This window comes from Sparus aurata, chromosome 2 (assembly GCF_900880675.1).
Source record: "Sparus aurata chromosome 2, fSpaAur1.1, whole genome shotgun sequence".
Lineage (NCBI taxonomy): Eukaryota > Metazoa > Chordata > Actinopteri > Spariformes > Sparidae > Sparus > Sparus aurata.
Genome location: NC_044188.1, coordinates 28,670,017 through 28,685,450, shown reverse-complemented (window position 1 = coordinate 28,685,450; position 15,434 = coordinate 28,670,017). Strand labels below are relative to the sequence as shown.

Genomic DNA, 15,434 nt, shown 5'->3' with positions numbered 1-15,434 from the left:
GCACCGCTCTAGACAGCTACAGCCGGCTGGAGGGGTCCTTTTCCACTGGGCTGAGGAGGATTAGCAGCCAACATGCCGACTGTCGGAGTTAAAAGGGACCTTCTCTTCAAAGCTTTGGGCAGAACATACAGTAAGTCACATTCATTACATATTCAAATAACGGACAAATGATCTGCGGGGCTATTAAATGTCATTTTAGCTCTCAAAGACAGGAAGACAGAGTGTTGCTTGAGCTCATTAGCCTGGTGGTTAGCAACACAGCAGCTGCTCACTAGCGGCTAACTTTATCTGGGTTTACTATAATAGTCTTGAATGGCAAAAATGAACATTTTAATTGAAATTCGTGCCAGATACAGAATTAATTATTAGCGTATTTCCTCGGGAATTTACTTGAATAAGAAAAAAAAGTGTTTGTTAGTTCACTGACATCTCTGTGTTGGATGTTAACGTGATTGCATCATTTCCCCCTGCGTCTGTCATTTAAAATCTGAGCAGTCTGCCGTCCAGGAGCAGCGATGGGACCATAGTAGTCCGTGGTGACTGATCTAGGAGTCAACAAAGCTGTTTTCAATAATGGCTGTTTGTTTCTTGTTTTAGCTGATGAGGAGTTTGACGAGCTGTGCTTTGAATTTGGGCTGGAGCTGGATGAAATTGTAAGTAAACGACATCATACGAGATCAAACTATAGTGCATCCTATTGTGTGTGTCATGTACTAATTACTAGAGATCTTTTCTAATGGTTTACATTTGGACTTTCTAAAGCAAAAAAATAAATAACTATATGATAATGTCAATCATAACAGTTGACACATTAAAATGTCAACTGTGAGAAAGGTCTGTTAGTACACATGTCAAAAACATCCACTGAACTAAGACATGTACCGCTAACAGAACTTTACTCTTACCCTATTGCAGACCTCAGAGAAGGAGATAATCAGCAGAGAGCAGGGTGACTCCAAGGCGTCAGGAGCGTCTGACATCATCCTGTACAAGATTGATGTACCGGCTAACCGCTATGACTTGCTGTGTCTGGAGGGACTCGTCCGTGGACTGAAGGTCTTCAAGAACAAGTGAGTGGTTTCTTTTATGATTGCACTGGTATGCTGCTGTGATTGCTACTATCTAAGTGAAGGATGATTACTGAATGCATGGCAAGGTTTCAGAGAAACATAACAGTATGATTTGGCGCTCCAAAATAGTTCTCCAAAATAAGGAGGGTGAACATGTTAAGGAAAGAAAACGAATGGTTTGATGCCGTTTAAACCTTCCTGTGGATGAAGGCTTTGTTTTTGGCTGTGCTTGAACACAAGGTGCTTGTCCATTATGAGTGTAATGCACGCAGACTGGCTTCACTGTTGCTACAGAGATTGTACTTTTGTTGCAGGTTGGAGGCACCTCGTTACAGACGTGTCAGCCCAGCCAACGGGGAGCCTCAGAGGCTGATAATTACTAAGGAGGTTGGTGCTAACATTCATAGCTTATTGCAAACAAATTGTGTGTGGCCTGAAGCTGTCATTGCTTTGGTTTATGAATCAGATAAATTGGAATATTACCATGTTAACCACTTTTTTCTGTGCAGACGGCAGCAGTGCGACCTTATGCTGTGGCAGCAGTGTTGAGGAACATCACCTTCACACAGGAGCGATATGACAGCTTCATTGAGCTGCAGGAGAAACTCCACCAAAACATCTGCAGGTCAGACCAGCTGTTACACTTTGATTCATCTTCATACCTGGAATACCTTCGGTGTACTTCAGCTGAGTGGCGTCACTCAATAAGTAACCGCAGGAAATGTGGATACTGTTGCTTGTGAATGCCTTGGCTTCGGCTGTTTATAGTGTTGTTAGTCACTTTGTTCCGTGAACCCGCCTTGTACAACCTGAGAAGCTTGAATTTGTTTCCAGCACTTTATTTAAAACATCCTTAGTACAGTTCAGTTAAAACTCCAAAAAGGATGTGCCTGTTGATTTTTTTATTGGGCACTTGTTCTGTGTCAAGTTGTTATACTGACAAAGGAATTCAATGAAAAATCCCAGCCAAGAGGCATTTTCTGAGACGCTGCTGCAACTGCAACTGCATCTGCGCAGGTGTAATGCATGGGGCCAGATGCATAAAATCATTTTCATCAGATCTATAAACTTGTGCGTAAAAGCTTCATTTCCACTTCCACATTAATCCATAAGTGGATGTGGGAATGCCCTTAAACATCTATTTTTTCTATCAACACTTTGGCCCGCTCCAACCTTCATTAGACCTTCAAGAACAGAAAATAAGAAGCTCTATATACAGATTTATACAGGTTATTACACAAGACTGTAACACAAGGCTGTGCTAATCGGCATCTCCCATTGTTGCAGTGATATCTCAACGATGATTATTAAACATTAGAAGGATGATCAATAATTAATCTATAGAGCTGAAACAAACACAAAGTGATACTCAATTCGGGATCAAATGAAAAGATCATTAACAAATAAATTGTTTATCTAGAAAACTGTGGGTATACATGGTCTGAAGTATGTGTGAAGTACAAACATTCTCACAGCATATTGTTTGTTTGTTTGTTTTCATTATTGATTAATCTACCAATTACATTCCAGATTTATTGATCAGTGGCTTGTAAAATGCCAGAAAACGTTTACATTTTTGTTAAAAAAGGAGCGTAAATGATCACAACTTTCCAAGCTTTCTAGAGGCCAAAGTGATGTTGTCATATTATCCGCTTTGTCTGGCCAACCGTAAAGATAATTTTTGAGATATGGAACGGACAGATATTTTGTTTAAATTGATGTATGATGACGAAAAGCAGCACATGCTGAGATTTGATCAGGCTCAAATGAAAAAAAAAGTTTGGACCGTTGGCTTAGAAAATGACTCAAATGAGCTGTTAAGAAAAATGGCATATATTTGTTCCAAGTATGGATACAGATAATTAAGTTAGTTGAACAGATACAGATGATGGTGTACTCGCTCCTCCCTACTGTGAACTGTGTGCAGGAAGAGGAGTCTGGTGGCCATCGGGACCCATGATCTGGACACCATCTCTGGACCTTTCACATACACAGCCAAACCTCCTGGGGACATCTGCTTCAAACCCCTCAACCAGACCAAGGAGTACACTGCCACCCAGCTCATGAGCCTCTACAAGGTAAGCAGTCGATTGGTTTGACGTTGGTTAGATGAGTCATTTGTCTGGTTGAGCACCAACCTGGTGTTTTTCTTTTGACTCATAGACAGACAGCCACCTGAGGCATTACCTTCACATTATTGAAGATAAACCTGCGTACCCCGTCATCTATGACAGCAATGGTGTTGTCCTGTCCATGCCTCCCATCATCAATGGTGGGTACTGTCTCTGTCTTCTTGTGTCTGCCTTCATCTCTGGCTCAGTTCTCTGCTTTTGCTGCATACGGTACATACTTTATCAGTATTGTCTGTCTTACCAGCTAGCAAATGGTAATTGTTTCAGGCTTTTTAAACAAGCTTTTTTTGGAGGAAATATTCAAAGATCATGAGCTGAAGATTCACAAGCACAAGTGGAAATTAACTTAAAGTACCCTCTGTCTGTCTGTTAATATCTATTTTTTTCAGGGGACCATTCAAAAATCGCCCTAAAGACAAAGAACGTCTTCATTGAGTGCACGGCAACAGACCTGACCAAGGTACAACTAACAGGAGAACACAGAAATCTTGTTACATGTTGTTCATTCAGCGTTATAAAGAAAAGCGGATCTAAACTTGACCTTGTTCCCTCCAGGCAAAGACCGTGTTGGACATGATGGTGACCATGTTCAGCGAGTATTGTGCACAGCCTTTCACGTAAGTCACATATCTGTCGCAAATACTGGATTTTTCTCTTCACAGAGAAAACGGTTAATGTGAATCCAGCTCAGCATTTTGAGGCGGCTAAAAAAGCTGTATGCTTTTAGGCCCTTTAGGCTATTCTGTGATGTTACAGAAGCTGTTTTCCATCAGCTGTCAAATGCATCAGCTGGATCTTATTTAAAGACTTTTAGCTTCATTTTCCAGATTCAAAGATTTAATGTACTTATTTACTCATAAAGTTCCTGTGGGCTTTTCTTGCTGAACACGACCATGCTTTGAGAACGCTGATGAGGGTGTGGCCCTACCATGAACGTACTGTAACGTTTCTATGTATTTCTGAGTGTGTGTTGCTTATTTTGTTTTTTTTGTCATTTTCAAACAGCATAACGCATGCCCTGCCTTAAGCAAATCTAGATAACAGTAATTACTTGTCAAATACTAAACTATTCTTCTAAGACTTTTAAGACTGTTTTTTCTAATGGAATCTTTGTCATATGTGCTATGTTCAAGATACTGATTAAAAGTGCAACATGAGGAATGTAGGAATATTACAGTGAGGTTGATATTTTCTTCTGTTTCTTGCTCTTTCAGGGTAGAGGAGGCTGAGGTGGTGTACCCAGACGGCAAGACCTGCAAATACCCAGTACTGTATTCAGCACAATCTATTACAATCTTGTACTGACCTTCTTTAAAATGTGTTTAAATGCAATAAGCTTCTTGTACTGTCTCCTAGTTTTTCTCTGCTCTTATCACCTGGTTTGTGCTTTAGGAGCTGGCTTACAGGAAGGAGAAGTTGTCGAGCGAGTTCATCAACCGAAAAGTTGGCATCAAGTAAGTCATTTGGACCTTCTCTGTATGATAGTGACAATAAAATATACAACAAAAAGATATGGGAAGTACGTGTAGGGTAGTAAAGATGCACTCAGTTTAGTTTTCACAAGGACTTGCCAGTTTGAATAGGCGCCGACACTGTGGTACAGTAGCCGTGCAACTTTAAGAACAAATTGCTTTTTGCTGTAAATATATCTTCAGAAACATTATACATCATTCTTTTTCATGAACGGCGTTTACTTTGTCTTCTCCTGACAGTGAGTCAACAGAGAAAATCGCCCAGCTGCTGACCAGGATGTGCCTGCTCTCCCAGGTCACCGGCGTCGGTGATGAGATTGAGGTGGAGATCCCGCCCACACGCTCCGATGTCATTCATGCTTGTGACATCATGGAGGATGCCGCCATGGCCTACGGATTCAACAACATCCCTCGCACCACACCGCGCACCTACACCGTAGCCAACCAGGTGCCTGGGATTTGCCCTGCATGTTTGATTTGTGAGCAGGTGAATATCATTAGATTCCATAAAATACTGCGTGTGATCTTATATATTTGCTCTATATGTTCTCAGTTCCCACTGAATAAACTGACAGAGCTGTTGAGACAAGACCTGGCAGCTGCTGGATTCACAGAGGCCCTTAACTTTGCCCTGGTAAGAAAAACACAAATAAACATTGAAGCAAGCACCTTTTCTTGAAGTGAGTCTATGCATCTTTTGAGGAAAAAAAAAAACCACGAAAAGTTGAATTCGTAAGTAGTCAAACGCACCATAACTCAACTCAAAGCATGCAGGGGGTTTGCTGCTATAGCCATAGCTGGTCTGGTATGACCAGTAGCTTACCGTGCCTAATGTTAGCTAATAGTTGTAAAGTCTGGGCAAAAACTGCTGTATAATCGATATTACAGATATTATAAATATTACATGGTATCACTTTAAACGTGTCCCTTCTCTCTCCCTGTAGTGTTCTCAAGAAGATATAGCGGACAAGCTTGGGAAGAAAATTGCAGACACCAGAGCGGTTCATATCTCCAACCCCAAGACAGCTGAATTCCAGGTAAACAAGATTATAACCAATTCTTTAATTAAAACGAGTAAAGTAAAGTAATGTTTACAGATTTATATGAACTGGATATAATGGGGAAATGATGTGAATGTTGCAATATTACTTTTCTGTGAACAACTATAAAAATGTTGACATTAAATCAAGGAATTTATACATCTGCTAGATTAATTTTTCTCTGTAAAATTAATGTTATAACATGAAAGGTTATTTAAAAATGAGGAAAGTGGGTAAAGTGATTATTAAATAAGAAAGATTTAAGTAATTAAAAACAAGATGTTCCCACACTCATCAATTGGAGTGGTATTTTACCAGAAGAGGGCACTCTGCTCCTCTCTGAAATGCTGTAGCCGTGCATCAGGTGTCATAACACTTTGTCACCACCAGGTGGCGCGCACTACCTTGCTGCCTGGCCTGCTGAAAACCGTAGCTGCCAACAGGAAGATGCCCCTTCCCCTCAAACTGTTTGAGATATCTGACGTGGTGCTAAAGGATGAGACCAAAGGTAGGCATCTGCATGTGTGACGTGGAGGAAGTAACCATGTAGTGTTGCATGTCACACACACAATGTGTGTTACTGTTCTGTGGATGGTCACTGTGTAATCCGACAGTGGTATTGCAAAATAATCAGGTAACTGAATATTTCTGTTTTGGGTTGAAGAATTTTCTCAAACATCATTTTATGATACCAGGGTATTAACTTGTTACTCAAGTTGTGTAGAGCTTTGTCAAAGACCAAAGACAACCATGAATATAATATAAAAAATGAAAAAATACACAAACAGTTTCGCCTTCATTATATCAGAATCGGAACCCTCACTGGTATATGTATTCTTGATAAAAACACAATATTGATGATCTAGTTAGTTATTGGTATAGTGCTGTTCTTGATGTCCCTACCACTCCCTCCCTCTCATCCCACCAACCAGATGTCGGGGCGAGGAACAGCAGACGTTTCTGTGCCGTGTACTACAACAAGAGTCCTGGCTTCGAGGTGATCCACGGCCTGTTGGATCGAACCATGCAATTGCTGGAGGTGAAGTCAGCCCGCGGGACCGGCTACCACATCCAGGCTGCAGACGGTAAGAAACCCTGAGAGGGATGGCTGTGGAAACCAACACTGAGGCCTCTAGGAATGTTCTTAAGAGCTAGCTTTGCGTAAGATTGGATATATACTGGGAGAAGGAAATACTTGTGGTATAATTTAACCCCTAGATTGATGATGGAACATGGTTATTTACTTGGCAAACTGGTGAGCAAATGGATCTGGTTCACATGAGGTTTGTTGAGATTATATAAATCCGTTCTATAAGTAGCAGCGACTGCATTGTTTGTTTGTTTTTTGTTTTTTTACCAGGGCGTCATGTACCCTGTTCTAATGACGGGGCTTGGTTTCCATTGCATGCACAATTTAAATTCAACACAATTAGTTGGCAGTGTGGGGGCATTAAATGCAGCTGTTAACTGCTTAATCACTTGTTGAACTGGAGCTAGACCGAGCAATCGGATTTAATTATTTAACTATTATAAACTTATCGAGATACATCATTGGTGGTGTGCATGTCAGCTGAGAACAAGATTGTATGTCATGTTATCTCTGCAGCATTACAGCACTTCATTATAATGCTGTTTATCACACATTTTGTGACTCGAGACAAGCCAATTGAGATTCTGTGTTGTGCAGTGTAGAAGTGCTTCAACCCAAAATGTGTCCGGATATTGTTTTCACTAAACCATCGGTTCACCTGTCATTCATTCAAAACAGTCCCAGACTTTTATGCAGCATTTTAAAGAGCACAGATCCTCACAGCTGTAGTGGCCTATTTGTCTTAAGACTAGAATAACTTAAATCAAAATGTGTAGTGTGTCCACTCATCTTCCCTGTCTTCTCCAGTCTCATCTGATGCTGTCAGATACTCTCTCTGTTTCTCAGTAATGGACACAAACTAACACTAAACAGATGTGCCCTTGAGTCAAAACTACTAATGCTAACATCACCAAAACACAAAATGTCATCCAAGCATTATTTCTGAACCTCTGTCTAACTGACCTCCTGTATTTGGCAAAGTCATTCTGTAAGTGTGGTTTGTTGTTGCCCATTTTTAAAAATCGTAACTCGTACTGTTTATTAAATGAGAGAAATTCGTGAAAATGTCGCAATGTAAAACAAGGTGAGAGAAAGTCCTGTTGTAGATTGGCCCCTTTATCCAGATCCACACAAGTTAATGGGGTCTCTTCTGGGCTGAGACCAGTTTTGTTGGAATCTCTCCTGTAGTTTGTGTAATCCTCCTGACAAACCAGCCAAATGGCAAACAGACACGCGTGAGAGCTTAACCTTTTTGGTGGAGGTAAAAATGTATTTGCCATCACTGTGCAACATCACTTTAAAGTTTTAGAGATTTGAGAGGTTTCATTGTAAATGGGAGAAGATCAGGGAAGTACACTAAAAGAAAACATTACAGGGTATGGTAGAACAGCAACTTGTTGTGTACAATGATTTTATTTGATAGGTTTTAACCCATTTGAACTAGAAACCCCCGTAAGAAAAACAGACAATAACAAGCTATGAATGAGCAGATGTGAATGTTAGGTCATGGACTCCAGCTTAAATCTACAGCCCCTTTGTGAGAAACTTGCTTTCGAACCTTTTCTGAACCACGTTTGACTGTATTCCATGTGCTTCCTCTCTTCTACCTCTAAAATCACTAAAAACGTCACCTCGCACAGATAAATCAGGATCACTGATTAGTCGATGATGGAAATCAATTAGCATTGACGTTCAGTGTTCTGTCATCATTCGGCTTAATGTAAATCAAAGATGTCATACCAGCACCCGTGGTTTGCGGGTTGTGGGCCACAAACTCATTTTAGATAACTTCCCCGTGTCTCTAATGATGAAATGCATCTGAGTAAAGTCATCATAAATGAGATGGGCGGGTCAAGTCATGTTACATCAACACTCTGAGACTGTAACACTTTGATACGCTTCAATCTGAAAGGCTGTTTTGCACTTTAATGGAGAACAACAATCGTGTAAATGGAGAGCTGGTGCGAGTTTCACTTTCACAGCAGTTACATTAACCAGTAGTGACAGGTGACTGGAACAATAATGCATGCAATGAAGTTGTGTAAACTGCAGATAGAGGTATGACTCAGTAGAGTTTCATCTCGATGAGGCAACTGATCTGTTCCTGTGAGATGAGTGATCAGAAAGGTTCGACTTAAGGCTCTGTTGCACTGTTCTGGCCAATCTGTATCCATTTTGGCCCCCCATTTTCCCAGAGAGACTCTCATACATCATTTGAGCTTTGGATCCTCTTTCCATACTTCCTCTCTCACACTCCAGCCTCCTTCTGGCTTGCACGCTCCAAGGTCACACTGCAGGATATCCACTCAGGCTCCGTTGGACCATTCAGACTGCAAATCAATGGGCTCAAGTATCAGTGAATGAGAGCAGTGAGGAGAGAGGAAGGCAGACATGGGAGCGGAACAAGGCATGAGATGAGACTAGAGGGGGAGGGGGGTGGGCGACAGGAGAGCGACAGAGTGACGGCTGGAGGCGTGAGCAGGAAAGGCTATGAGAGCGTGTAAAGTCTGCAGTGTGGGAGAGTGCACGGGAGTCACGTCACCCACTGCAGTGCCGAGCAGCGAGACAGACTGGCACATACACACCCACCCACGGGTGCTTAGACTGCCCATCTGACAGGCACACACACACACACACACACACGCGCGTGCACACACACACACTTAAAAGGGAGCTGAAATGGACATGCTCTCACAGTACGCACTAATGCACAACACACTGGACACACACACCCACTCAGTCCATCCTCTCTGCTATTTTTTCAACACTTTATGCACCATTAGCCTAAGCCCTCCCGCCACATATGCCAGCGTGTCCTTAACCCCATTACAAGGTCATGACCCCAGTCTAAGAGCTCACCTGACTCAGACACACAACGTCAGGATGCATCCATCAGCGGGCTGAAACAGCGCTACAGATAACTCGCCATCACTCCTGGCACAGGCAGAGTGAGTGGCTCAGGGAATACATGTCAGCTGAGTTTCCTCCACTCAGCGGGGAAGCAGGGATGAAATAACGAGTCGGGGGATCCAAGTGGAGGAAGGAACCACTTAAGAGGCAGATGCCTGTGTTTCACTTAACAACTGTGTCCAATGCAAAGCCTTGGCTCGTACACCCTTTGTTAGGAAGGACATCGTGTTCATGTTCCTTTTTGTTCAGTAATTGACACTAAGTGTTCGGCCTATATGATTATTTTTTTTAAGGTTACTGATGCTTATGTTTATTTAAACCTGTAATTTATTTTCTGGGGCCACGTGGGGACAACAGAAGCAAGTTGTCAACAACCTTTTAAAGGTGTGTAAATGATTCAAACTCATCAAAAGTCTGGGATCTGCTCCAATAGATCACCTCAGCTGGCAGCTGCAACACTATGGTAGCGGCATAATCCTTTGTGGCAACATCACTGTCAATGACACATCTACTAAAGGTGCTGGCTATTGCCACCGACAGTCTGAGGTTGTTCTGACAACTTTACGTAAACAATTTCTACGGAGATGGACCTTTTTGTTAAAATCTTTTTTGGAACCAGAAAAACCCAAGTCTTGCTCAAGGAGAAGTCTTGTGTGGAAATGTGAGTCAGAGTTGGAGAGAGGAGGTTGGAGTTTACCTACCATAACTGCCAGCGAGAATATTTTTCCCAAGCCATGGTTGACAATGACATTCTAGATGAGGAAACAACTCATTTCACCCATTTCCAGAGCGATTTTCCTTGAACACAACCTATATTTATGCTTACAAATAGGATAACAAAAAGGTTTTCCTCTGTGTGAATTGTTTTCGTAATGTTGTTAGACATTTAGAATAACAAACCCTAGCTTGTCAGTGGCAGAAAACAAGCACCTTCAGTGTATGTAACTTTGACAGTCTGTGTTTATAACGCTGCAGTCATTGCAGGCGTGACACTGCTGACACAACATGGAAAAATAGGACCCAGGTTTAAAAATACCAGAATTCCCTTTTAAAGCGATATTGATTGATATCCAGTAGAATAATAGTCACAATCTTTTAGCTCTGCTTTTGGTCTTTACCAACTTATAAGAGAACTATCAGATATACATATAAATATAAGATATAAACATAGTGATGCAAAATGCATATATTCACCAGCTAGCCCATAACTGTGTCAGTGTGGTGATCGGTGCTGACCAGGCAGTGTGTAGCTGGTTTTTAGAGAAAACAGCTGCTGAAAAATGACGCTATGGGAGCAGTGACAATGAACCTGAACAGTAAAGTTTCAGTAGGACAGAAAAACAATGAGCTGAAACTCACTATAAATCTCTGTAAAGATGGTTTAGATGCAGATCCAGTGTTTATTAGTGATATTATTGCATTCCTGTCTCTCGACTGTTACTTTGGCGGACACGTTATCATAACCAATAGAGATCATATGCAAAACTATGAAAACAAGACCAGGATTTAAACATATTCATGTAGCTACTCTTTTCAGCATGAAAACTCAGACAACCATAAATAAGATCCTTGACATTGAAGCCCATACTAATAATCCTTGGACCTCCCTGATACTGGTAATCATTTTACGCATGTCAGCAGCTCATTAATGCAGGATGAGGCATTTGTTGCTCCCGTTAGAAGCACTGTGAATTCTCTGTCCATCTGTCTAAAATAGTAATAAATCCTTTGGCCCAATGATAGCAACACCAGCCAGTTACATTTCGGTTATCTGATGCAACCCTCTAAATCTCCTTTCCAATGAAAGCCTCGCTGAAAGTTAGAGGAGAGTGGGCGGAAAGTGGCCCGGCTCAAGTGTAGGATTTTCATTGACTGATTGGTTATTTAAGATGTACCGGAGCTATTTATATAGTTGCCATGGCATCCCGTTCATGGTACAAGTAGATGACGTGTGAACCGACGCAAGCACATTCCAATTTAATACACCTAACTGACACAGAACAGGCAAGTGAAATGAATGGTATTAAGTCTTTCAGTGAAAATGTCCCTGCCTTAGCTGACACACACACACACACACACACACACACACACACACACACACACACACACACACACACACACACTTGCGTTTGAAAGTACAGTCCATGTGTTTTCCAAGCCTTCATACATAGTGATGAGTGAACATCTAAGCAGTGGGCTCTGGAACCTATTAGCAAGGCAGCGTGGGAAGAAGCGGTGCACTATGGGAGAATGCCATGTCTGTGTGTGTGTGTGTGTGGGGGGGGGCAGTTGTCATGGCAACCCCTGTATCTCGTTAAATCTCTGACAAGTCTGTCTTTCTGTCTGTTTGCATGTCAGTGTTTTGAACAAAGTGAGCGAACGCCTCTCACATCGGCATGTGTGTTCCTTCATCTGACTGTCAGTGGAAGATTTTTATTCCTACTGGACTGAAGTGACCTTTACACACAGACTGGAGCATCAGATTTTAATCAGAGGGCGAAATGTATGTGATGTGGACCCGGACAGTTAACTAAATTATGGTCAAATAGCCTGCGGAGGCAGTTGCTTTAGAGTAAGGACTTGTGATACTTTCATATAAATGTTCATTTTGCTGCTTTTTCAAGGGTTCCCTTGAAAAAGCAGGGGTCAAGGGTCAGACAATTCCCTCTCTAGAGCTTTTTTTACTTCCGATCAAGCTTTCCTTGGAAAAATGATGTGGTGAACAGGAAGTTGTGCCTTTATAGGATTTGGGTTCGTTTGGAATAAATGAATGAAGAAACAATTGTTGCGTGTAGGTGAACAAATGATTAACAAGAGAAAATCAAGTAACAAGAAAGACAGCAGGGTACCGCCCACACTGTGTGATTGGCTCATAATCTCTGTGATATGATGTGCATACTTATGAAGCAGGGTTCGTACGGGTGCTTGAAATCATTAAAAGTGCTTGCATTTCAATTTTGTGTTTTCAAGGTTTGAAAAGTGCTCGGATTTTAGTTTAGGTGCTTGACATTATAACTCTGTGTCTTTGCCACATTGGGATCAGACTGGATAGCTTGCTTATTACAAGGAGAAATAAAATCAGTGTGTGTGTATCATCACACATGCAGCCTGGTAGCAATAGAGAAGGATGGCTGAGGAGAAGGTGAATTTGATGCAATTTGGACTGATGACACGTTTAATATTAATAAACTTTGATGAATAAGCGAACAGCTTATAAAAGTTTATGTCAAAAAAGAAAATTACAGGGTGCTCTCAGGTCTCTCTTTGTCTCGGTGCGAGTGTACCTGAAGAACGCCAAGTGGCTTCCCTTTTTTGGGATAAAACTTTGTGTTCTTCTTTAATTTCTAAAGTTTTTCCTATTATGAAACATCATTTTAGATGTTTACAGCATAATACATTGTACATAATTGCGATAAAAAGTGAAAAAAAATAATCATGAGTATATATATTCCTGTAGATATGTATTTTACCCCAGCGATAAGGTGCTGGAATTTTTTTTAAATGGCCCTTAAAAGTGCTTGAAAAGTGCTTGAATTTGACCTTAAAAAATGTGTACGAACCCTGATGAAGGCTTGATCAATACTATGACATCAATGACATCATCAATACTTGGAGAAAAATGAACGCGTCTGCAGTACAAGTACAAATACATCTCGAGTGATCATGTTGCAAATATATAGTGGCAGAATCATGATCCAAGTACCCAGAACAAACAGATGGCATGTTACATAGTAACACGCTGGTCATAAATAGTTTGCCAGGATACAAACAGATTGCATTCAAGTGGAGGTGATAACTGTTGATTTACAAAGCAAACTGCAAGAGGATGTGAGCTGTGGTTTGTCCTGACAGCCTGGGCTTTAGTAAGAAAAGAAGAAGTCAGTGCCAGGTGTAGGTGTTCTCCACTGAGTGATATGACCCTAAAATCTACTTAAACTGTCTTCTCACTTAAAGTAATGATTCATGTCATATTAATTCATATTCCTCTATGTTTACTTCTTTTTTTGTCTTAGATTCCACCTTCTTCCCCGGTCGCTGTGCTGAGATCTTTGTCTCTGGGAAGAGCGTGGGGCGTCTCGGGGTCCTCCACCCAGACGTCATCAACCGCTTCGAGCTGACCATGCCCTGCTCAGCCCTGGAGATGGACCTCGAGCCCTTCCTGTGATTTCACCTTCCTAAACTTAAACCCTTTGCTCAATAATACATAGTTTATTTTCTCAGATCCAAACAGAAAGCAATGAGATTCATGAAGGAAACACACGAGGCTCTACATTTTGTTAAAAAGATGACGAGTGTTTGGTTTTTGTGGTTGCATGTGCGGTAGATGATCTCTAGCTTGTGCATGAGAAAAACTAAAGGACCAAACTGCAGCATTATGTGGAGCCATTGTGTTTTATATATCAGTAACAAGGCTGTTTTTACTCAAGTCAGAAGAATTAAAAATTAACAAGACTCCATTGTGTTTGTGACGTGAATGGTGTGCATCTGTGTGTGGGCTTGCACATGCATGCCTGTTCTTAATTTAGGTTACTTGTGCCTTGGGGTTGGTGCATGGCAATTAAACTCAGTGACTCATTACCTGTTGCTTTGTTGCCTTGGTTCTTCCAGTGGCCACACTGCTGAAACCACCCTCACACACGACGTCCCCATGCAGGAAGTCATCAAGCACAAGTTCCCCACGCAAGACGGATCCTTGCAGGCCCCGTCTTCCCAACCAGCTTCCACAAAAACTGTGTTTGGCGACATGAGCACGCCAGCAGGCCTTAAAGCACTCAATGATTTTCTGGCGGACAGAAGCTACATGGAGGGCTTCGTGGCATCCCAGGCTGATACTGCAGTGTTCGACGCCATCCCCTCTTCTCCAGCACTAACCCTCTGCCACCTCAGGCGCTGGTATAACCACATCAAGACCTTCCAGAGGGAAAGAGCCAGCCTTCCATCAGCTAAGAGTCAGTTTGTCCTCCCAGCTACTCCGCCCTCCTTGACAAACAACACCAGCGACGACGATGAAGACATCGACCTATTTGGCTCAGACGACGAGGCCGAGAGCGCAGAGGTGGCAAGAATCAAGGAGCAGCGCCTCGCCGAGTACGCCGCCAAGAAGTCCAAGAAGCCCACTCTTGTCGCCAAGTCCTCCATCCTGCTTGATGTCAAGCCCTGGGATGACGAGACGGACATGGGCAAGCTGGAGGAGTGCGTCCGAAGTGTCTGCATGGACGGGTTGCTGTGGGGGCAGTCCAAGCTGGTACCGGTGGGCTACGGCATCAAGAAGCTCCAGATAGGCTGCGTGGTCGAGGATGATAAAGTGGGCACGGATCTGCTGGAGGAAACCATCACCGCCTTCGAGGAATATGTTCAGTCTGTTGATGTGGCTGCCTTCAATAAGATCTGAATCATACTAGCACAGAATAAATTCACTCAATGGTACCATCTGATGTTATCTGGTCTTGGTTTAAGTTTAGTGATGTAATATGAAACGCAATGTTCAACCACTGTTCCAACGTCCATGTAATACAATAACCAAAGCTCAGGTCCTTCATTTTAAAAAGACTGTTGATCCTTTCATACAAGTACAAAAGGTTCTTGCCTTCAAACATCAAATAAAGCCATTTGAACTTCTGCCTGAGCACTTTGAATTCTTTTTGTTTGTTTGTAGGGAATGTTTTCATCAGGTGACAAGTGCGACTTCAACCGTATCTGTTGACCCTTTACTGTCAATT

The 15,434-nt window shown here is 42.0% G+C and overlaps 1 protein-coding gene across 2 annotated transcripts; it reads left to right on the top strand.

Annotated features, from left to right (window-relative positions):
* Positions 1-15,333, top strand: farsb (phenylalanyl-tRNA synthetase subunit beta). Of its 2 annotated transcripts, none has more exons than XM_030402668.1 (18): positions 1-130; positions 598-653; positions 916-1,070; positions 1,385-1,457; positions 1,580-1,695; positions 2,998-3,148; positions 3,234-3,342; positions 3,592-3,662; positions 3,758-3,819; positions 4,417-4,468; positions 4,595-4,656; positions 4,915-5,122; positions 5,228-5,308; positions 5,619-5,711; positions 6,105-6,222; positions 6,647-6,799; positions 13,728-13,875; positions 14,323-15,333. In XM_030402668.1, exons 1-18 carry the CDS (start codon positions 73-75, stop codon positions 15,104-15,106), a joined length of 2,550 nt encoding a protein of 849 aa, XP_030258528.1. In that variant the 5' UTR covers positions 1-72; the 3' UTR covers positions 15,107-15,333. The 2 variants fall into 2 exon arrangements, with proteins under 2 accessions (XP_030258528.1, XP_030258536.1); XM_030402676.1 differs by lacking the exon at positions 14,323-15,333 and adding an exon at positions 14,004-14,292 and having other exon boundaries at positions 13,728-13,908.
* The last annotated feature ends 101 nt before the right edge of the window (positions 15,334-15,434 follow it).